Source organism: Callithrix jacchus, chromosome 6, assembly GCF_049354715.1.
Source record: "Callithrix jacchus isolate 240 chromosome 6, calJac240_pri, whole genome shotgun sequence".
In the NCBI taxonomy this organism is placed as follows: Eukaryota; Metazoa; Chordata; class Mammalia; order Primates; family Cebidae; genus Callithrix; species Callithrix jacchus.
Window position 1 is genome coordinate 97,602,885 of NC_133507.1, and position 24,006 is coordinate 97,626,890.

Genomic DNA, 24,006 nt, shown 5'->3' on the forward strand with positions numbered 1-24,006 from the left:
TGAAAAGGAGGTAGCATTCTAAGAAGTATCACTATCATAAGCAAACGTCTGGAAATGGGAATGGGTGTGTTTCCTTTACTCTTTACTTCTTGTTAATGGGGAATCACTGTAGGTACATATTTAAAACAAAACAGGAGTATAACATGTAATAGATATTATAATTTGTAGAAATACTCATAAATGTGTATAAAGATGTATGTGTAAAGATGTTAATTATTTGAAATAACAAAATTTTGAAGTAATTTAAATTCTATAAGGAAATGCTTAAGTCACTTACATTCCCACCATGACATACCAGGAAGTACATTCATGTGCCACATAATAATATTTTGTCAGCAGTGGACTGGATGCAAAACAGGGGTCTCTTAAAACTATAATGCAGCTGAAAAATTCCTGTGGTCTGGTGACATCTTGATGATCCTGACCCTGCATAGGACTAGACTAATGTGTTTGTTTGTGCCTTAGTTTTTAAAATTTTAATGTAAAATATTAGTTTTGTTCTGTTTTGTTTTGAGACAGAGTTTTGCTTTTGTGGCCCAGGCTGGAGTGCAGTGGCATGATCTCAGCTTACTGCAATCTCTGCCTCCGGTTCAAGCAATTCTTGTGCCCCAGACTCCCAAGTAGCTGGGATTACAGGTGCATGCCATCACACCCATCTAATTTTTGTATTTTTAGTAGAGACAGGGTTTCACCATATTGATCAGGCATGTCTTGAACTCCTGACCTCAGGTAATCCACCCACCTCGGCCTCCAAAAGTGCTAGGATTACAGGTGTGAGCCACCATGCCCCCCAAAAAAATATTTTTTAAAACAAGTTTTTAAAAGCTTATATACTAAGGACATAAAGAAAATATTTTATATAACTTATACAAAAGGTTTATGTTTTAAGATAAATGCTGTTACAAACATCAAAGAGTTTTTTTTAAATTTAAGTTTATAAAGCAAAAATTATAGTAAGCTAAGGTTTATTATCAAAGAAAGAAAACTTTTTATCAATTTAGTGTAGTGTAAGTATACAGTGTTTACAGTGTACAGTAATGTCCTGGGCCTTCACATTCACTCCCCCCCTCACTCACTGACTCACTCAGAGCTACTTCCAGTCCTGTGAGCTCTATTTGTGGCAAGTGGCCTATATAGGTGAACCATTTTATATCTTTTATGTGGTATTTTTCCTGTACCTTTTCTATATTAGGTATGTTTAGATACACAAATACTATTGTTTTATAATTTTCCTACAGTGCTCAGGACCTTAACATGTTACATGGGTTTGTAGCCTAAGAGCAATAGGAAATATCTAATAGCCTAGTTGCATTGTAGGCTATCCTGTCTGTGTTTATATAAGTACACTCTATGATGTTTGCACAATAATAAAATCCCCTAATGATGCATTTGAACATTTCTCAGGATGTCTTCCTGTCAGGAAGCAATGTATGATTGTAGTTGAGAAGAATGAAGTAAATCTCTTAGTGCTGTCCTAGAAAGACCATCACAGAAAGAACTGACAGTACATTAATGGAAGAATGCATTCTTATAATATTGCTTACCTTTGAAAATTGATGTTTAAAAATCAAAGGGGCATTTCGGGAAGATTGATGTGGTGATACCGTGTCAAATTAAAAGGAGGTGATTGAAAATGAAGAGGGATATTGGGAGATGGGTGTATGAGTTTAGATGTCCAAGGCCAACAAGGGGGACCTGAATGGTAGAGAGAGAGAATATAAAGGCATCCTAAAAAATGGTTGCAAAGGACTTCATGACAGTTAATAGGGATGAAGGAGAGAGAAGAGGAAAGAGATTTCCAGGTTGGGAAATACACATAGAAGAATGATTTCTACAATTTGAGTGGATCCGTGTTAATCAGAAGCCTTCTTTAAGAAATTCTTCATGTTTTTGTTTCTCAGGATGGAAGAAACAGTACGAAATCTATTGCAGAGTCAAGGATCTCCAGAGCAGAAAAAAGAAGACACTGTTAATATAATGGTCTATCAGGTACAGCGTGTTTGTTACTCTTGGCTGACTACTGGTCTGCTTGTTTTTCTCATATTTCTCTAGGTTTGTCCTCTCTGACCTAGAGATAATAAAAGGTATGTTCCAGACCCCAGTGTAAGAGCCACCTAGTAACCTCTGGTTTGAGGAATCATATACATGTTTATTCAATTTATTCTTTTCTTAAACTCCTACTGTTAAAGAGAGTGTAGTAGATTTGATTCTAGGAAGATGCAAAAAAAAAAAAAAAAAAAAGCTTATGGTGAATGAGAGAGACTTGTAAAAGCATTGCAGTACTCTGTGGCAAGGACTAAAAGAGAAGTGTTTACAACATTCTCTGGCAACACAGGAGAGGAAGTGCCTCATCCTGGCTGAGGAGTTGAGGAATAAATACTTGCCAGAGGTGTGACATTTAAGGTGGGCCTGTGGAACAGAGAACTCAGTGAAAGGCATTTCAGGTAGAAGGGATGCTTAGGTAAAGGTGCAGTGATGTGAACCTTCACAGCAGGCTTGTGGATAATAAGCAACTCCAGATAATTAAGTAATGACCTGAAAATAAAAAGTTAAAGTGAGACTGAGAGTGGAGGGGAGACGTAGATGAGGTCTGGGGTGTATGCAGTGCTTCTGGGTCTGGCCTTGCACCTCAGGCAACGAGGAGTCTAAAGAGGTTCAGAGAGTAAGCAGTCAGTGAAATAACAGGTCTTTGTCTTCTGATAACCCTTACCCCATTGTCCTTTAACACCAGCAACACTGCCAGGCTAGGAAGCAGGACATCTAATCTGAGTATGGTCCAGGTTGCCTACACAGATAAGAAGGCTCTGGTATGGTGGAAAAGGGAAATACAGTAGAAACAGCACAGATACTATATATAGATAAATTTCAGACTTCTACTGAAAATCACCTCAAATTGAAAATAGAGACCCAGAATCCACTGCATAACTATGTATGAAAAGGTTAAAAAAGTAAGGAAATTGGTGGAAATGTGAGGTTATCATTGGGCAGTCCTAGGTTTCTGCTAGCCAGTAAATACAGGAAAGCAAGCATAGGAACCCAGCTGATTAGTGTAACGTGGCATTAGCTTACCTGAATTTATGAGTTCAGGGCTCTGCAACCCAACTGGTTGTGAAAAGGGATTGGGAGGAATATGGTCACACAAGTAAAAGTAGTTAACTCCAGATGGATTAAACACTTAAAAATAAGATCTGACACCATAAAAAACCTAGAAGAAAATCTAGGCAAAACCATTCAAGACATAGGCATAGGCAAGGACTTCATGACTAAAACACCAAAAGCATTGGCAACAAAAGCCAAATAGACAAATTAAACTCCAGAGCTACTGTACAGCAAAAGAAATAATCATTAGAGTAATCTGACAACCAAGAGAATGTGAAAAAATTTTTGCAATCTACCCATCTGACAAAGGGCTAATATCCAGAATCTATAAAGAACTAAAACAGATTTACAAGAAAAAAACAAACCCATTCAAAAGTGGGCAAAAGATATAAACAGACACTTCTCAAAAGAAGGCATTTATGAGACCAACATACATATGAATAGATGCTCATCATCACTGGTCATTACAGAAATACAAATCAAACCCACATTGAGATACCATCTCACACCAGTTAGAATGTTGATCATTAAAAAGTCTGGAGACACTTTGGGAGGCCGAGGCAGGTGGATCACGAGGTCAAGAGATCGAGACCATCTTGGTCAACATGGTGAAACCCCCGTCTCTACTAAAAATACAAAAAAATTAGCTGGGCATGATGGTGCGTGCCTGTAATCCCAGCTACTCAGGAGGCTGAGGCAGGAGAATTGCCTGAACCCAGGAGGCAGAGGTTGTGGTGAGCCGAGATCGCACCATTGCACTCCAGCCTGGGTAACAAGAGTGAAACTCTGTCTCCAAAAAAAAAAAAAAAATCTGGAGACAACAGATGCTGGAGAGGATGCGGAGAAATAGGAATGCTTTTATACTGTTGGTGGCAATGTAAATTAGTTCAACCATTGTGGAAGACAGTGTGGCTCTTCCTCAAGGACGTAGAAATAGAAATTCCATTTGGCCCAGCAATCCCATTACAGGGTGTAGAGCCAAAGGATTGTAAATTGTTCTATTATAAAGATACATGCACACGTATGTTCATTGCAGCACTGTTTACAATAGCAAAGACCTGGAACCAACCCAAATGCCCATCGATGATAGACTGGACAAGGAAAATGTGGTACATACACACCATGGAATACTATGCAGACATAAAAAATGATGAGTTCATGTCCTTTGTAGGGACATGGATGAAGCTGGAAACCATCATTCTCAGCAAACTGACACAGGAACAGAAAATTAAACACTGCATGTTCTCACTCATAGGCGGGTGTTGAACAATGAGAACACATGGATGCAGGGAGGGGAGCATCACACACGGAGGCCTGTTGGGGGTGAATAGGGGAGGGACAGCAGGGATAGGGAGGTTGGGGAGGGATAACATGGGGAGAAATGCCAGATATAGGTGACAAGGGGATGGAGGCAGCAAACCTCTTTGCCATGTATGTACCTATGCAACAATCCTGCATGTTCTGCACATGTGCCCCAGAACTTGAAGTGCAATAATATAATAATATTATTATTTTATATAATTATTATTCTGCACATGTACCCCAGAACCTAAAGTGCAATTATATATATATGTTATATATATATAATTATATATGTTCTAATTATATTTTTTAATTATATATTTTTTATATAATTATATATATGTTTATAATTATAAATATAATTATATATATATTATTGCACTTTAGGTTCTGGGGTACATGTGCAGAACATTTAGATTTTAAGAGTCAACCATTTAGAACACAGCCTTCTTAAGGTTAACTATGACCAGATATATATATATATACGTGTGTGTATATATGTGTGTATATATGTGTGTGTGTTTGTGTGTGTGTGTGTGTAGTTGACTCTTAAAGTCTACACAGGGCTACTTCAAGAAGGTAGTAAGAGTTCTTTCCTATGTGCAGTGAATATCATGCAAGGAGTGGCCTTAAGCTACCTCAGAAGAAATTAGCTTCATAAAGACAGTGGAAAAATCACTAAGAACCATTTCTAGGGAAAGGGCTTAGATTCTTCTTGAAAGGGCGGTCTTGACAAAGGGAAGGCATGCTCAGTGTTTCCTGATGTGGGGTCACCTAAAGTTAGGAAAAAGATTTCAGTCCTACTAGCTCTGAATTCTTCCTAGATATTATATCTGCTTTACTACAAAGTTGAGGTGTAAATAAAAAACGGAACTCAATTCTGCATTGCATGGTTTGGTGCAGACTAAAAGGGTTGTATAGATTCGTGAACGTAAATTATTTGTTCCCCACCCCAGGGAACACCTGGCTTCATTAGAACTAAATAATCAGGCATCACTCTTGGGCTCTATCTGATTTCTTCATGGTGGATCTGTTTCATCCAGATTCATATTTTCTTTTGCTTATTCTCTTCTGAGCTTTTCACCAGTTGTTAGCCAATTCTGTGGTGTAGCCATTTAACATCAGCACCGGCATTCATTTTGTGAAACTGGAAGATGCTCAGAAAAACAGATAGGCTTTAAGAAATGTGTTCTATAACTATTGCCTCTCCATAACGCAGTCTATTTGTTTTGGGAAATTAACTCTTCCCTCTAGGAAGAAGACAGTCATTAACTTGAATTAATGCTACATGGTAGGGATGTTTCAGTCATTCCTTTAACTGGCCTCAGGCTCCTTATCTATAAAATGGGAGAGGAAGGTGGATTACATGACCTGTAAAGTTTCATTGTACATTTAACAAACATTTACTGAACATCTCGTATGCACTAAGGGACAGCCTTGTGCCCTGGGCATTAAGGAAATGAGAAAAGAGAGAAAGGCAAGTGATGCAGGGTGGCACCAAGTCCCAGGGAGTGCCCCTTCATCTCACAAACTCTATTATTCTAAATAAGGCTAGTAGTAGCAAAATAGTGTATGCAAGATGTATGCATGGTGATACTAGCCGAGTGCATACTTAACACCTCCCTGCTGCCAAATTCTGCATTTGGGCAAGAGCTGGAAAATTTATTGCTTCATAATATGGGGTGTCATTAGCACACCTGTCACAGATTTTCCAACTTGCAAGATTTCTCTGAAAGGAGCCAGAGACCCATGTAAAGCTTAGGCCTCTGGGAAAGCTGGAGTTAGTTTCGTTTTCCACTGTGGTGGAAGTGTTTGTTCTGAGTCTTTTATCATTGAGCTAATATAATAATAGCAGAGTAATAGCTTTCTGTGTTCCAGGCCCCTGCTAATTGTTTTGCATGGGTTAAAGGTAGTCATATTTTGTTCAGGGGTGTGTTCCCGAAGACCTTTCATAATTTGTTGCTTATATAATTTACAGCTTGCATAATTCAACATGGATTCTCTCAAAGGACAGTGGGTGTTTTCTGTTCAGCCACTGAGACGTTCTCACTATGTGGTAATCAGTGGTTTACAGTTTACCAACTTTGCCATTTTTGACCTTTTTTTAATTGGGGAATTTGCATGACTTCAAGTTTTGTGCATGAAGTGACATTAATAACATTTTCATGTAACCACAATTTGAAATTTACGTCGTTCAGAGCCTCATCAAGTGTGACTAGACTGTAGCTCATTCTTTCTCCACAATAATTTTGTGCAGGAGGCGCCCGTACTATCCCTATCTTACAGGTGTGGACATAAGCTCAGAGAGGTGAGTGCTTGCCTAAGGATGTACAACCAAGAAGTAGCCTAGAAGGGTTGTGAACCCTGGTGCGTCTGATTCTACAGCATTAGCTCTTCCAGAGAGATTACGTGACAGGGCCCAAGTTAAATGATAGGGCTGCTTATTCTCTACACTGAGACCTCGAGACCTGAACCTGGGCCTTTCCGCTTTCTATTTTTTTCTTTAAGATGGAGTTTTGTTCTTGTTGCCCAGGCTGGAGTGCAATGGTGCAATCTTGGCTCATTGCAACCTCTGCCTCCTAGGTTCAAGTGATTCTCCTGCCTCAGCCTCTGAGTAGCTGGGATTACAGCTGCCTGCCACCACTCCTGCTAATTTTTTTTTTGTATTTTTAATAGAGACAGGATTTCACCATATTGTCCAGGCTGGTCTGGAACTCCTGACCTCATGATCCACCTGCCCCAGCCTCCCAAAGTTCTGGGATTACAGGTGTGAGACACCACTCCCAGCCCCGCTTTCTATCTAGAACTCTCTCCATTCATTCCTCTGTTCATTTATTCAAATGTCAGTTATTTATTTACTTTCTTATCTAAGTGTATTAGTTTCCTATTGCTGCTGTAACAAACTTGGTGCCTTAACACAATTTATTCTTTTATAATTCTGAAAGTTAAAAGTCGAAAATAATAGTATTAGTCAGGCTACATTCTTTCTGGAGGCCTCTAGGGAGAAATGTTTCTTTGCCTTTTGCAGAATCTAGCATTCCTTAGCTTGTGGCCCCCTTGCCTCTATCTTTCCAGTCAGTCTCTCCAACCTCTGGTTTCATCATCACATGTCATTTTCCTCTCTAGGGTCCCTCTTACAGGGACCCTGTGATGATACAGAGACCAACTGGATAATTCAGGATAATTTCCTCATCTCAAGATCCTTAAGTTGATAAAATCTGCAAAAGTCTCTTTTGCCACATAAGGTAACATGTGCTCTCAGATATCCAGGACATGTTGGCATGTTTTGAGGGTAGGCATTATTCTATCACACTAAGTAGCACATGTTAACTTAGCAGGCTGGTAGTATCCAGAAGATATTGGTTAAGTACCAGAGATGCAAAGATGCCTGACACGGGTCTTTTCTTGAAATGCTTAGTCTCTAGGATGCTGGGGAGTAGAGAGATAATCACATATATTCAACAATGTAATAGAAGACAAAATAGAAGCTTGCACACATTCTGAGGGCACAAAGAAATGTGTCATGAAGCTCACTGTTCTCCCTGGAGACTCTGCCTCCTGACTCAGACTTATTTTTAATAATCCACTTCTCTTTTAGTCTCTTTTTTCTCTTGAAATGGACATGAGAGTCATGTGCTTCCCCATGAGTTCCATGGCCTGCCTTTCTCAGAGCATCTTATGTTCCCACTGTTCTGGGACCATGTCTGATTATCAGGGGCACATATGCTTGGTGCTTTATAGTTTACTAAGCACTTACACAAGATGGATCTCAATGCTTGGTGCTTTACAGTTTGCAAAGTACTTACACAAAATGGATTCTATGTCTTTCTTCCAACAGCCTCTGAAGTAGGTATTTTCAGGCTCATTTTTTGATGAGGCTCATAGAGGTCTCAGATCTTCAGGGACTGTAATGTGGATATCTTTTGAGAACAAAGTCGCAAATGCCAAGTGGTAGAACTAAAAATTCATCATAGATTTTCCTATATAAAATACATGAAATTAAACTGAGCAGTTATCTGTGGAGTATTTTGATGGTGTGGTGGAAAGTTGGCATAAAGTTGCTGTCTCAAAATATTTTAAAGATCCACAAATACCTAAAAGTAAACTGAGATAAATTAACAGGCTATAAAATGTTCGATTCTCATTTCCTCTGAGGAAGTGACAAGCATATGAGTCATAGAAATATTGTCATATGTGCAGGGAAGGTGACATATGCCCCTAGGATAGACTCATTTCATCAGGGAGAAGGGAAAACCTGAAAAGATTAACTTTAGGGAACTCAAGGAAGTAAAAGCACCTCCCAGGTCCCTGCTGCCTTGTCTTTCCAGCTCATTCTCTCTAGGTGTTTTAGGATTTCATATGTGTCATGTTTCATATTCATGTCACTCATGCCACCATTTCATTTAGTTAAGTAAATTAGGAAACTTGTGCTAGAAAAAAAATACAATGAGACATGAAAGGGAGCAATTAAGCATCATTAAAATAGTGCAGCTCGTTGGAGAGGGGCATCATTCCGTCACATTTATCTGCCAAAATATTTAAACACAGACAGCCTGAGTAAGATGCAAATAGTCACAGCACTAATGAAGGATTACCCCCTTTACAGGGCCCCTGTGTCCATAGCTACCTTCTGTGCTTCTTCACTGTAGCTGCCATGCTTCCTCTTGTTCCTGCTTTTCTGTATGGAATATGAATTGAATCACATTAGCTAATTCATTAAAAAAAATAATAAATGGACAAATGGAGACAGTAACTGGGGGGAAAGGACCCAAGTGTGGATACAGTTTCTGCTATTACCAAGATTTATGGACTCAGATGGTCACTTTAAGTCTCTGGGTTCTTTGTTTTTCACATTTTAAAAGAAGGGAATTTAGACTTAGGTAGGAATTATAAATCTAAATGTCTTCAGTCACCAATTAATGTAAATAAAATAGTCCAGATATGAGAAAAATCAAGTACCTTCTGGAGGATTACACTGCATTTTTAAATTTTTGATAAAGAAATCAGAGAACTTTTTTCATTTGTGTTTTATTAATGAACACAAATGCTTTTGAAAACCATGCCACAGCAACCCACACCTGATTTAATGCCAGAGAAACAGGAGGGAGTGGTGGGGACTATGGCAGACTAGAGAGCCTCTGTCTGGCCCAAGGGAAGCAGCCACAGCTCAGTGGCAGCAGATTCAGAAAACCCAGAAACACACTAGTGCAGAAAGATGGCCACACGTTTCAAAAGAAGATAAAATTTCAAGTTTTGCAGGCAAGTCTTAGTCTATAAGTGATGGCTTAAAAAAAATATGTAGAATGATTGAAACATGTGCTAAACCAAGGGAAACCCTTAAAAAGATGATTTCAAGGGTTTTCTCTTGCTCTTAGAGCTCTGGGATTTTGACACTACTCTTCCCAGTTCTATAAGGCCTGGACCACATGAGGTATAGCATAGGCCACCTTTACTTATCTGACCTGATGCTATCCAACACTTACTGAGCATCTGCAGTGTACCAGTCACTATTCTGATCATTTAACAGATATGAACTCATTGAATTTTCACAAAATGCTTAGAAAGAGTAACTGTAATTTCACTTATTTTACAGAAAAGGAAACTGAGGCAGACAGAAGTTAAATGGCTGGCCCAAAGTTATATATTACCAATGTTGGGTCACTTGAGATCCTTTGCACCCTTTTAATTAACTGAGTAGACTGCTATAAAAATGAAGTGCAAAAATGTTGTCAAGAGCTTGGTGAGTCATTGGCCCAGTGGAGAGCGCAGAGAGGTTAATTATAGTGATCAGCAAAATTTCTATGGTGTCCAAGTTTTGGCACTCTTGACCTCTTAACCCCACCTTTTTGAAGAGCCCTGAGCTGTTGTGTTTTCTGGGCCCAGCTCGATTCTTTCCAAAGATGGTCTTTGTTCAGTCATCAATCCCTTAGTCTGCATCTAGAGCAATGCAGTATGTTTCCAAGTTATTTCCATTTAAAGTGATCTAATTGAATATCAGAATTACTTTTTCCTTAAATAGTTATTTAAACATACTCTTAGATGTAATTAGGCATGGGGAAAGAGACCCTTTTCCAGTTATCCCTAAGCTTGTCAATCATGAAATATATATCCAGTTCTATTTGTGCTATGTGGAAAGCACATGACATGGCCTGAGACCTTCCTCACTGAAGCCCAAAACTTGCCTGGCAGAGATAGTATTTCACAAATTATAATTTTTATCAGAGGTGGCAGGAAATTTTTGACTTTGAACTTTACCTTTGTTGTGCCAGAGCCCTATTGACTTCAGTAGGAATAGCACCACGTTCAAGAGGCCAAAGAAGATACCCTGAGCCACAGGGTATATTGAGGGAACTTACATGCAGGATGGTCCAGTGGCTGCAGGCTGGACAGGAGAACCACAACCGCTTGCAAAAAGCATGCAGTTTATATAGCATTTTGACTTGGCACACTCCCGCTAGCAACCTCCACCTGGCAACTTCCATCTAACCCAAAACAGAGAGCCTGCATCATCTCTCCAGCCTGCATTCCATAGGATGGGTCATAGGTTCTGATGTTCCTCATTGATAAGGATTGAATTTCTGAGCTGTCCACTCCTGGATTCCTTAGCTTGGAACTCCGAACATTCATTCTTCTTACATGGTGGGGTCATTATCAGGGTATGCTTAAGTTATTGCTGTTGGGGTATCTGCCATACAACCTCCTTCTTTCCTTGTCATGATTTAAGTATACTTTAAACAAACTCCAAAATGTAAGTACACCAGAGAGAAAAGTTAGGATTGAAAAATTATATTATTAATTAATTACAAAAGATCTTTTTTAAAAGAAATCTCCTTTAAATAGCATTATCTTCAGTATAAAATGTACATTTTTCAAATTTTTAACAAAAGATTTTTTTCCATAAACATATATACATACAAGGCAAAATTGAAGTATTTGTGGTTTTCAAGATCTGGAAAGTTCCTGACTCTCTTTCTAGTTCATCCCAGCCCTGGCTGAGTATCAGAGCCACCTGAGGGACTTGCAAAAGAATCTGCTATATGAGCATCTCCTTAAATCTGCTGACTTCAGATGATGTGGGCTGACAGTCTGCTTGGTTTTGTTGTTTCTAGGTTGACAAATCATTTTGACTCCTCTTTTCCATAGATCTGTGCTGGGAACCAGTGAGGTACATCAACACCCATTCATTTTACCATAACCTTTCCCCTGAGTTTGAAAAGGTTAAAATGGAGTTGGAGTGAAGTTCACAGCCCCAAGTCTCACTCTAGCACATGCTATATTCATCTATACCGATTTTTATGCACGTGTAACACCTGTGTCAGTAAGTGCCCTGGAAGTTAATCAGTGAAGAGAAGTGAACTCTTAAGAGAGCTGGATTGTAATTTGCAGAAGTTGTTTAGAAAGTGTTTCCTTTCTCTTTCCCTTTTTTTAGCCTTAACAAAATGTGGTAAGCAAAAGTAAATAGATAGATCAACAGTGAGTACACTGTGTGAGTGAGAGCACACCAGTTGGGAAAAAAAAAATCTAAAATTCTGTTTGTTGATAGAGTGGCTAAGTCTTTGCACAGTTATTTATAATATTTTCATACAAAATAGGGATATGAAGTATTTTTATTGAGAGCCTTTATTTATGTCTGTGGCCTATAATCTCGTGAAGTCTCAAGGACTTTTGATTCTGCTTTAAGCAATTGGTCTTTTCTATGAATGGTTATGAACTTCGAATAGCTGCTGAAGTGGGTGATGGTGGGAAAGGGAGTATTTTTATTGTGTGTTAAGACTTAAAAGGCTGAAACTGTTTCTTGAGCAAGCAGATTTCTTTCTTCTTTTGTTTTAAGTGACATCCACTGTTCATATAATAAGTTCAGATACAGAAGGCAGAATTTCTCACAACTAAAATGTGTGCTTAGATTCAGGACAGCCAAAAATAACATCTTTCGAACAAGGTGAACATTTCTTTTCTCTTTGAAATTATTCTATAAAATGAATTTTTTGATTTTGTATCCTACAGAAATACTTACCAGATATTCAGATTGTTTTCAAAACAGTCTCATTTGAGAGCACCTGTTGGCTGGCGCACTAAAGAGTATTTGTCTCTTACATCCGAAGTCATATTAAATACTTTGAAAGGAGCAGAAGAGTTTTAAATACATCACTAAGAGTTTAAATAGGTCTGTATATTCTTCTCCAGAATTTAAGAACTCGTGGCTTAATGGGTTCTGACTCTACTTTCTTGTTCTCAATTTCTACCTACATTCTGTGCTCAGACATGAATTCTTTTCCTATTAGACGTTTTGACCCTGAACTGAGTTCTTACCAAGTAAAAGCAGAATATGGTCTCTCTGTTAAAACAAATATAACCTGTGAATAAAATGATGTGCTGGAAAAGCACCTTCTCTTACTACAGGTGAGCTGGTTATTGCCAATGTACATACCCGCCCTTTCCCTAGCTCATCTCAGCAGAGAGCCAGCCTTTATTTTGAATACCCAATATGTGTTTCAGGTCAGGAGGTTCTGTGGCTACCATCCAAAAGTTGTTTCCCTTTAGTAAGCGTGTGGTCTGAGCAAATACTTTGGGCACTTTAGATCATTAACCAGGCATATCAGTTATTTCCTCCTCTAAGAAAGAAATGAATTTAAACAGAGCAAAATCACGATGATATCAATCCTTGAACTTTGACATCACTTTTATTCACTTGAGGCTAAAAAGCTTTGTCTTTAGTTTTTTTTAGAACTTGGCTCATTAATGCTTTGTGAAATGGAGAGAAAATAGGCTGTGAGAGAAAATGTAGTTTTGGAATGAGGAAATAGTTAAGAAAGAAGTGGAAAGGGCCTGCTGGAAAAAAAAATACACTTTCATTACTGAGATCTCTGCTATACAGTAACCTTTTAGCTATATTGTCCTTATTGATTTTGTCTGCACAGCGAGCACAGCATGGCAATGAAGAGAAATCACCGGGTGTGGGGTGAAAGGAAAATGGTCTGGCCAGGGGTCTGCTGCCAGCATTTAAGTCATTGCAAGACTCAGGTGTTAATTGGCCTGACAGGAGTATCTGAGGAGGCAGAATCACAACCTCTGTGGCTTAGAAGCTTGTGCCTGGACCCTCTGGAGCAGTTTCTGGATCTAGAAAGGTGGCCATCTTCCCCTTTACAGCATTCAGCTGTAAGACAAGGGATTGGGCTGTGATAGGGGTGCACAACCACCTGAACCTCAACCCAGAATAATTCCATAGAGTCTCTGGCAGCTGAGACTGGGCCTTAGTATGTTTAAATATTTTCCCCAGGCAATGCAAATGCCATTGCTATGATTGTGAGTATCAGTCAACTCCATGATCTTGAAGATCATTTCTGGAAAGCTTACCTCTATGAGGAGGGGAACGGGGAAAAGATTCATTTGTTAGAGAGGGGGGGGTATCACTATGTTGCTCTGGCTGGTCTCGAACTGTTTGTCTCAAGCAGTCCTGCTGCCTCAGCCTCTAAAGTCACTGGGATTCCAGGTGTGAGCCACCATGCTCAGTTCTTGGAAGAATATTCTTAAGGAAGTTGAACTTACAGGTCATGGAAGAATGTAGATGCTGAATGGAAGTTCAATGATTATTTTTTCTTACACTAATAATTATTTGCTGTGGCCTGGGAGGGGAACAACTATCTAATCCTAAATCACTTAAGGCCTGTGCTAGCTGTGCCACTGTCCAGAGGTGTCCCCTGCACAGGACTTTGTCAAGTCCTAGGCCTTGAAAGTAGAGATAGTAGAGAAGTTTATTGAGACTGCATTCCTCCTTCCCACTCCTGTGTCAGTCTATCAGCCATCCATTCAAATAGAGGCAAACAGTACTCAGCATTTCTTCTTTTCTCCATGTAACGGTTAAGTTACATTAATATAGGGAAGAAATAATCTGATAAAAGGGATCTTGTAGACCTTTTTTAAATGTAGATGCAGAAAAAGCTTTTAATAACATCCCTCATGATTAAACAAAAACCCTCAATAAACTAGGTACTGAAGAAACAGACCTCAACATAATAAGAGCCATCTATGACAGACTCATAGCCAATATCTCACTGAAAGGGCAAAAACTGGAAGCATCTCTCTGAGAACTGGAACAGGATATGGATGCCCTCTCTCACTACTTCTATTCAACATCGTACTAGAAGTCTTTGCCAGAGCAATTAGGCAAGAAAAAGAAATAAATGTATCCCAACAGGAAAAGAAGTCATCAAACTATCTCTCTTCACTGATTATTTGCTTCTATACCTAGAAAACCCTAAACCCTCTGCCAAAAGACTCCTGGAACTGATAAATACTTTCAGTAAAATTTCAAGATACAAAATAAATGTACAAAAATCAATAGCATTTCCATACATCAGTAACAGTCAAGCAGAGAGCCAAATCAGGAATGCAATTCCATTTACTATAGCCATAAAAATCCTAGGAATACACCTAACCAAGGAGGTAGAAGATCTCCACAGAGAACTACAAAACACTGCTGAAAGAAATCAGAGATGACACAAATATCTCATGCTCATAGATCAGAAAAATTGCAAAGACATCTCATGCTCATGGATCAGAAAAATCAATATTGTTAAAATGGCCATACTGCTCAAAGAAATCTATATATTCAATGCTATTCTTGTCAAGCTTTTCTATACAACTAGAAAAGAATATTCTGAAATTTGTATGGAATTAAAAAAGCACCCAAATAGCCAAAGCAATCCTAAACCAGCTCACACTTGTAATCCCAGCACTTTGGGAGGCTGAGGTTAAAGGATGCCTTGAGGCCAGGGTTCAAAATCATCTGGTCAACATAACAAGACACCATCTCTACAAAAGAAAAACATAAGTAAAAAAATTAGCCAAATATAGTAGCATGTACCCGTAGTCCTGGCTACGGAAGAGGCTGAGGCTGGAGGATTAGTTGAGCCCAGGGCTTTCAGGCTGCAGTGAGCCATGATCACCCCTATACTCCAGCCTGGGCAATGGAGCAAGAACAAAGCCAGAGGCATCACACTGCCCAACTTCAAATTTTACTACAAGGCTGCAGTAACCAAAACAGTGTACTGCTGCTACAAAAACAGACACATATACCAATGGAATAGAACAGAGAACCCAGAGATAAAGTCACACACCCACAGACAGCCATCTGATCTTCAACAAAATTGAAAAAAAAAAAAAAAAACAAGCAGTGGGGAAAGGCCTCCCAGTTCAATAAATGGTGCTGGGATATCCAGCTAGCTGAATACAGAATGAAATTGGACCCCTGCCTTTCACCATATGTAAGAATTGACTCAAGGTGGATTAGAAATTTAAATGTTAAGACCTCAAACTATAGAATCCTAGAAGAAAACCTAGGAAACTCCATTCTGGACATTGGTCTTGTGAAAGAATTCATGAGTAAGTCCTCAAAAGCAATTGTAACAAAAACAAAAATTGACAAGTGGAACGTAGTTAAGGGTTATCTGCACAGCTAAAGAAACTATCAACAGAGTAAGCAAACAGCCTACAGAATTAGAGAAAATATTCACAAACTACATATCCAACAAAAGTCTAATATCTTGAATCTATAAGGAACTTAAGCAAATGAGCAAAACAAAACAACCCCATTAAAAAATGGGCAAAAGATGGAAATGACACTTATCAAAAGAAGACATCCATGTAGCCAATAAATACATGAAAAAAAAATGCACTCAACCTCACTAATCATCAGAGAAATGCAAATCAAAACCACAATGAGTTACCATCTTACACCACTCAGAATGGCTGTTACTAAAAAGTCAGAAAACAATAGATACTGGCGAGACAGTGGAGAAAAGAGAGTGCTTGATACACTGTTGGTAGAAATGTAAATTAGTTCAGCCATGGTGGAAAGCAGTTTGGAGATTTCTAAAAGAACTTAAAGCAGAACTACCATTGACTCAGCAATCCCATTACTGGGTATATACCCAAAAGAAAAAAAATTATTCTACCAAAAAAGACACATTAGCACATATGTTCATCACAGCACCATTTACAACAGCAAAGACATGGAGTCAACCTGGGTGCCCATCAATGGTGGTTTAGATAAAGAAAATCTTGTATATATACACCACAGGAAGCTACACAGCCATAAAAAAGAAAGAAATTGTGTTCCTTGCAGCAACATGGATGCAGTTGGAAGCCATTATACTACGTTATCCTGTAACACAGGAACAGAAAACCAAATACCCCATGTTGTCACTTACAAGAGGGAGCTAAACAATGGGTAACCATGGACATAGAGATGGTAACAAAAGATACTGGAAACTACAATAGGGGAGGCAGAGGGAGGGGCAAAGGTTGAAAAGCTATATCTGTGATGCTTACTATCTAGGTGATAGGATCAGTCATACCCCTAACCTCAGCATCACGCAATATATCCAGGTAATAAACCTGCACATGTATCCTCTGGATCTAAAATAAAAGTTGAAATTATATTTTTAAAAAAGACTGCTATGAAGTCCCAGCAGTCCCTCACATCCTAAAGAACACATATAGAAGAGGTGTTGGTTGGAGACTTTGTGAAGAGGAATTTAAATGAGAAAAAGTTTCAGGGAGAGGCAGACCTGGAAATGAATCTTAGCTTTCACTGTCAGTTGGTTTTGTCATTTTGGGCAATCTAATTAGCTGGGGTTGCACTTTCCAGGTATAATAAGGCTAACAGGAAAGATTTCTGTTTTCCCAGTGGTTCCTTAGATATAATTTCATTTAACAGTCAGAGATAATGTATGATAGAGTACATAGTATATTTTAAGTATTCAATGAACAGTAGATATTATCATTAGTATACAGCTAATCTACCACAGAAAACTCATTTCTCCCCATTGATGGCAAGCCTATCCCTTGGTCTGAATTAATAAGCTTCTGCTATAATTATAAGTGATCATCTGAATACAATTCCTTTCCTTTCCTGCTATAATCTTTTTTATTGTACTTATAAAAATAATTTGTAAACATACCCTTAAGATATAAAATAGGCTATATTTCTCTTGGGTCACTATTCTTAATGATTCTAACCCTACTGTTATTGTATTTTTCTTTTCTGTGCATTTTTATTACCTTTTTTTTTCTCTGAGCTTTTGAACCTCACCACTGGGGGACTGGTAGTGAAAATTGACACCATGATAATAAATGTGTGTTTTACCATTTACAGGGTGCTCTTGCAGCATCATCTCATTTGAACCTCACATTCACTTTTGAAATAGAAAGGGCAGAAAGTTCAAGTTCACCTCACTGGTAAGGAACCTGAGTTTGACACAGGCAGTTGACTTTCTCAGGTGATACAGTGAGTCAGGCTGGAGTAGACTTGATCTTTTGATTCCAAGGTTCATATCTTGCATGTGTGGAATTAATTACTTTCTACACCAGTGACTCTCAAATGTGGCTGTGCCTTGGGATCATTTGGAGAGTTAAAACAAAACAAAAACACGAATTTGCTGGTTCTATCCTGATTCAGTTGGTCTGGGGTGTGGCCTGGGCATCAGGATTTTAAAATTTCCACAGTCCTATTCTCATGTGCAGCCTGGGCTAAGAATTATTGTAGGCTCGGTGTGGTCGCTCACACCTGTAATCCCAGCATTTTGAGAGGCTGAGGTAGGCAGATTACCTGAGCCCAGGAGCTCCAGACCAGCTTGGGCAACATGGCGAAACCCTGTTTCTACAAAAAATACAAGAACTTATCTGGTGTGTGTTGGTGCATGCCTGTAGCCCCAGCTAACTGGGAGGTCTAAGCTGGAGTCCAGTCTGGGTAACAGAGACCCTGTCTCAAAGAAAAAGAAAAGAAAAGAATCATTGTACTGCAAGGCATTAGGCTCGGCTATATGTTTTTCTTTTCTTGCTTCCCATGCTAAAGCTTCCTGTGGCTATGGTCTTGTTTTCACTAACCCACCAGGCCAGCCTATGCCTTCTGCATAGGAGACATGCAAAGCTTCTAGGAAAGGTAGGAGTCGAGTTGGTCTTTGGCAGAGAGTAAAATTCAGATAAATGGAAATATCCTTTGATCTATGGGTGCTCTGATGAGAGATGGCGGAGGCTTATGGGCAGTGTGATAGAAGGAAGCAGAGGACTATGGGTGTTCTGGTGAGAGGAAACAGAGAATGCTGGATAAGTTTAAAGCCTTCAGAGGCCAACAGGCTAGATTTGGATCATCACTGAGCAGCTACTCACAGTAGCCTGATGTTTGAGGAGTTACTTAATTTCTGGGGGCTCACTCCCAGCAATGTCTGATGCATGGGTTGGTATGAAGCTCATTGCTGGGGAGGAAAGGGGCATGGGGCAGTCAGGTCAGTGGGTCACTCAGAAAAGTGACGAGGGCATGAGGTGGCCCCTGTTCAGAGACCCCAGATTGGACTGGGTCAGTGAGAACTAGCAGAGGCATCTGAGCAAGCAGAGTGTGGAGGAAAACCCTACTGCTGAAGAAATCGTCTCAGAAATAAAAAATTATTTCATCTGGATTAGTAGGAGGACAGTATGGCCCAAATGAAAAAAAATGACAGGACTCTAAATTTGCCTTAGTTAGTGGTGCCTGCTAACTGAGCTTGAGGCCTATTGTCCTTTTTTAAAAATCGAACAATTAGCAAGTGTTAGAGAGTTACCAAACTGACACTTTTTTCTTGACATAATGACAGGCCCTGGAAATTCAGTGGAAGCTTGGCAGAAAGGATGTGGGCAGCCAGGCCCCAGGGCTTATTGTCACAGCGAACCCCTCTTAGCCCCACAAGTTCAAAGCCTTACACATAGAGCTGAGTTTCCAGAGTGGCCTGAACCATAATTGCTTCTGACTTTCCCATCAATGTCTGGCATAATCTTTGACACACAGGGCTGCTGAGTTTGCTGGGTTGAAAGAGAGACGGAGAACTGGGCAGCATCCTTATGGCTTAGTGGGAGTTACTGCCAGAATGCTTTAGGGTTGTTGTGGGCAGGAGTCTATAAAGTGATCATCCAGGATCTTAGAGATGAGAGCGGCTTCAGAGAGCTTGGATAATCTCATATTTATTGGTGCAGCCAAGACCACAGGCCATGTTTACCAACTATTGTCATGTTGATGTGCACTGTGTGGCCAGCATCTGTCCGGTTTCCAGGGAAAGAGCTGTCGTGTGACTCAGGTGGGTCAGTCACCCTGTGAGGTAAACAGGATGGTTAGCACTCTTAGGTGCTCAGGAGGAGGAATAGAAGGCAAGACAGGTAATTTGAAGTCACTGACTCTCAGAGCTAAACATTACCTCCAACAACCAACTGCCTCATTTTGCTCATAAAAGACTTGGAACCAACCCAAATGTCCATCAGTGATAGACTGGATAAAGAAAATGTGGCACATATACACCATGGAATACTACACAGTCATAAAAGATGAGTTCTTGTCCTTCGTAGGGACATGGATGAATCTGGAAACCATCATTCTCAGCAAACTGATGCAAGAACAGAAAATCAAACACTGCATGTTCCCACTCATAGGTGGGTGTTGAACAATGAGAACACATAGACACAGGGAGGGGAGCATCACACACTGGGGTCTGTCAGGGGGAACTAGGGGAGGGAGAGCGGGGTGGGGAGGGGAGTAGGGATAACGTGAGGAGAAATGCCAGATATAGGTGATGAGGGGATGGAGGCAGCAAGCCACCTTGTCATGTATGTACCTATGCAACAATCCTGCATGATCTGCACATGTACCCCAGAACCTAAAGTACCATTAAAAAGAAAAGGTGTCATAGATAACCTTTACCAAAGTCATAGCACCCACGAGTGGCAGACATGGAACCAGCATCCAGCTCAGTGGACAGTTTTCTATTTCCCCCTCCTGATGACTGTGGCAGCAGAAGATGTACTTGGTTGCCTAACACTAGGATGGCTACTGGTGAAATCTAGAAGATTATTTAGTTGGAATAATTTGGAAGAGCTTTTCCAGGAGAGCCATTTGTCTTGGGAACCACAGCTTGGCCAGTTTATTATTCTTCAAAAGCAGGGATTTTGCATGAAGAAACCTGTTACCCAAGTTTTAGATGTACTTTTCTATTGCTTTTTCACATACATATTCTGACTTTTCTAATTGCCTTTGAGGATCATACTTATTTCCTGCTAATTTATCTAAATTTCCTTTCCTTTCTTACGAAGATGAATCATCTGGCAGAATTACAGCTGTCTTCGCCAAGCAGCTCGTTGCCTCTCTACTCCCACTGAGGCTGTGAGTTGTTTGTCAGAATGTACCATCCCACTATGCGACAAAGAAGCAGCTCAAGTGATAGCTTCCTGCCACTTCCGTGGGTTAGGGATAAAAACAATAGTTTTAACATCAAAGAGTACACCAGGACAGTATTACTAGGAAAAACATCTTCAGTGCAAATGTTCAAGCAGTTCTGCCCTACCCTATGCACTGAGTTTTGCCTGACTGGAGACAACTGGTACTAGAAGAAGTACAGTCTTACTGCTTTATCCTTAAGTTCCATTTAGGTACAAATAGGTGGAGCTTCTCTCTTTTCTGACATGAGCACCCAAGAGAATTAACTATGCATTTTATCTCTGACTTTCTAAAGTAGTGTAGCTAATGCACCTCGGTTGAGCTCTTTTAGGTAGCCCCAGGAAGGAAGAAGGTGGTAGGAATAGAGTACCTTGACTGGGAGTTGGTCTCTGAGTCTTCCAAAATTCCCAGGACGTCTTAGGGTAAACAACTATGGCTTAAAAGTTGATTTGCTCCTATGTGAAAAGATGCATGTGGCAGGGGGTGTCAGTTAAAGGATAAGTGTGCAAAATCTCATTTTCTAAGAGAGAAAAATCGATTCAGTAGTGCTTTTATCTTCTGTGCAAATATCCTACTGGTTTTTTGCCTTATGTCTATGGTGGCAAAATACTTGTTTAAAAAATGTTTTCTGTTGAAAGTACTTAGGAATAGTTAAGTAGTTCCGCAATACTCTTACTCCCAGTGTCATCAGAGGCAAAACATCAGCATATTCACTAACATTGGACATTAATTGAATGCCTTCTTTGTTGTGTAGTGTGTAGTGATAAGGATCTGGTATAGACAACATTATTCCTGCCCCTGAGAGTATTACATTATAATCATGACCTGGTGAATTGCATACAGTATCTACTTAATGAACTTGGACTGACAAGTTCTTTTTTCCATAGGAACTAGGAATTGTTACTATCATTATTATTGCTTTTAAATACTTAAAGAATTATTTCTTTGTAGAAGCAGTTGCTTTCCAATCAGTTCCATTTAACAAGCTCAGAAGAGATACAACTATTTCATTTGCCAGCAATTGCCACATGCACAAAAATGATATGATATTGACTACATTTTCTGAAACAAAAACTTGAACACCTTGGTCATCTGATAATGTATATATATGAGAATAATGAGATCGAATTTTATTTTGTTTTAAAGTTTTAGTTAAAAATTAAAATTATATATATATTATATATAACATGATATTTTAATACACATTGTGAATGGCTAGATCAAGCTAATTAACATATGCATTATCTCACATACTTATAACTTTTTGTGGTGAGAACACTTAAAATCTATGCCCTTGGCAATTTTCACGTATATATCGTTGTTAAGTATATGTGACTCTTGAACTTAGTCTCCTGTCTGAATGAAATTTTGTATCCATTGACCAATATCTTCCCAACCCCTGCTTCCACCCAGCCCTCCAGTAACTGCTAGTCTACTCTCCGATTCTGAGTTCATCTTCTTTAGATTCCACATGTAGTTGAGATTGTGTGGTATTTGTCTTTCTGTGCCTGGCTTATTTCACTTAACATAATGCCCTCCAAGTTCATCCATTTGTGACAAAATGGGTAGAATATTTTAAATTGCTTACATTTATTTTGATTAAAATTTTGTCTGGGAATCTCAGACACATGGCCGCTGTAGATGAGTGCAATAAACAGCAGCCCTCTAGCCACCCACCTACCATTTACTACTCAGTGACTAGGTTATCAGTTTTTCGGGGGATGACCCTTGCTCAGTCCGTGAGCTCAGCTTCCCTGTGGAAGCCCTTTGGCTTCCCTACCCTGTGAATACCTTTAGAAAACAGGATGAAGGGGGATTGAATTTGACTTGCAAATTTCAACCTTAAGTTATGACAGGGTTTGTTTGTCTTGTTGTTTTCCTTGACTCTAGCATTTAACTATTAACCACTGAAATTCCTTATCTACATGACATTCTTACCTCCTTTTTTTTGGTTTCTATCTACCCAGCTTATACTCAGAAAACTATCCATGGGCTACAAGGACACAATATCTGCTGTTAGTCTTCTTAGATGTCCAGCTACCTGGAGCCTACCGTTAATGAAAATCTGGGGGGATGTTTTTACACCATTCTATTCCACAGCAGAGTTTCCCTTTATGTAAAGTGGCTTTAGAATTGAACCTATTTTTTTAGGGAAATAACTGTTGCTGATAGATGGAACAGACAATAAAAGCATCATCTGAAAATTTATTAGTATAACTCCACAGGTCTGTTCAATATGGAAGACAGTCGGCAATGTTGAGGAGGGTTTTGAGTGAAGAGTAATGTGGAGATGTGGATTGATACGCCAGTGGTCGTGGGTTCATATTAGAGACATAAAGAAAACACTTTGTTCTCTTATCCATCATACACATTTAATCATGGGGATTTTACCATGTGCTTAGTTCACTTTGTAAGTCAAATCCAGGGATGAAAAAGAAGAGTTTTATATGTTTTGCCTGACGGTAGTAATATTAAACTGTGAACAAATTGGGATGTTCTTTTAAAATCCTGTGATTTATCTGACGCTATTTTTCCCTCTTTAAAATTTAGTATGCTTGTGCTGAACAAAAGCTGCTAGCAATCCCTGGGAACATTGTTAGGGTATTTGCTGAAGTGCTATCTAAAGTGACAATATATTTTGCACACCCTCCCCACCACCAGAAAACAAATGAGTAAATAAATCACAGAAGATGAAGCAACCACCGGGACATGCTAGCGGCTGTCAGCCAGACGGCTGGCCTCTCTGCATTTCCATTTAGCTCCTATTATGGTGTGTGTTTATGTTTTCAACTAATTGAGTCATCATTAACTATGGAAGTGGTAGTGGTTTGCTCAACCTATTCTGCTGGTAGTCATTCGAGGCCAGACCTGACATTTCTGATATAAACACCACTTCCATAGAGGAATGGCCTGGGAGCCTTTGGAGAGAGATGCTGCCAGTAGCCTGGTTCATGGCTGGCTAAAGATCACAGATTCTCAGGTAGAATTACTACCATCAGGGATAGATCTGTACCTGCATGGCAAAGTTCAAAATAGGTCACTGAGTCTGTGGAAAGAGCATGGCATCCAAAATCAGAACTGTATTTAAATTCTGGCTCTACCACTTACTGTTAAACGGGTCACATAACAACCTAATAGAAGCTGTTTCCTTGTCTATAAAAGGAGTCTGGAATATTTGCCCTATATTACCCTTGCCATGTATAAAATGGTATGTCTGAACTCACTTGGTTTAACTCTGAGATGTTATGCAAATATGAATCATTATTTATTAAGTCTTTTCTGTTCTGGAAAGAGCATATATTATTTTAATACCACCCTGATCTCTGCCTTACGTGATCAGTCGTAAATTACAGCTTTTTGTATTTTTG

General features: G+C 39.4%; 1 protein-coding gene across 8 annotated transcripts in view; it reads left to right on the top strand.

Moving 5' to 3' along the window:
* Window positions 1-24,006, top strand: part of NCKAP5 (NCK associated protein 5) — a 1,002,432-nt gene that overhangs the window by 663,889 nt on the left and 314,537 nt on the right. For all 8 annotated transcript variants that reach the window (XM_035305069.3, XM_078327941.1, XM_035305072.3 and 5 more), the window contains one exon: window positions 1,902-1,989. In XM_035305069.3, the coding sequence (XP_035160960.3) occupies window positions 1,902-1,989 (88 nt within the window). The remainder of the gene's footprint in view (window positions 1-1,901; window positions 1,990-24,006) is intronic.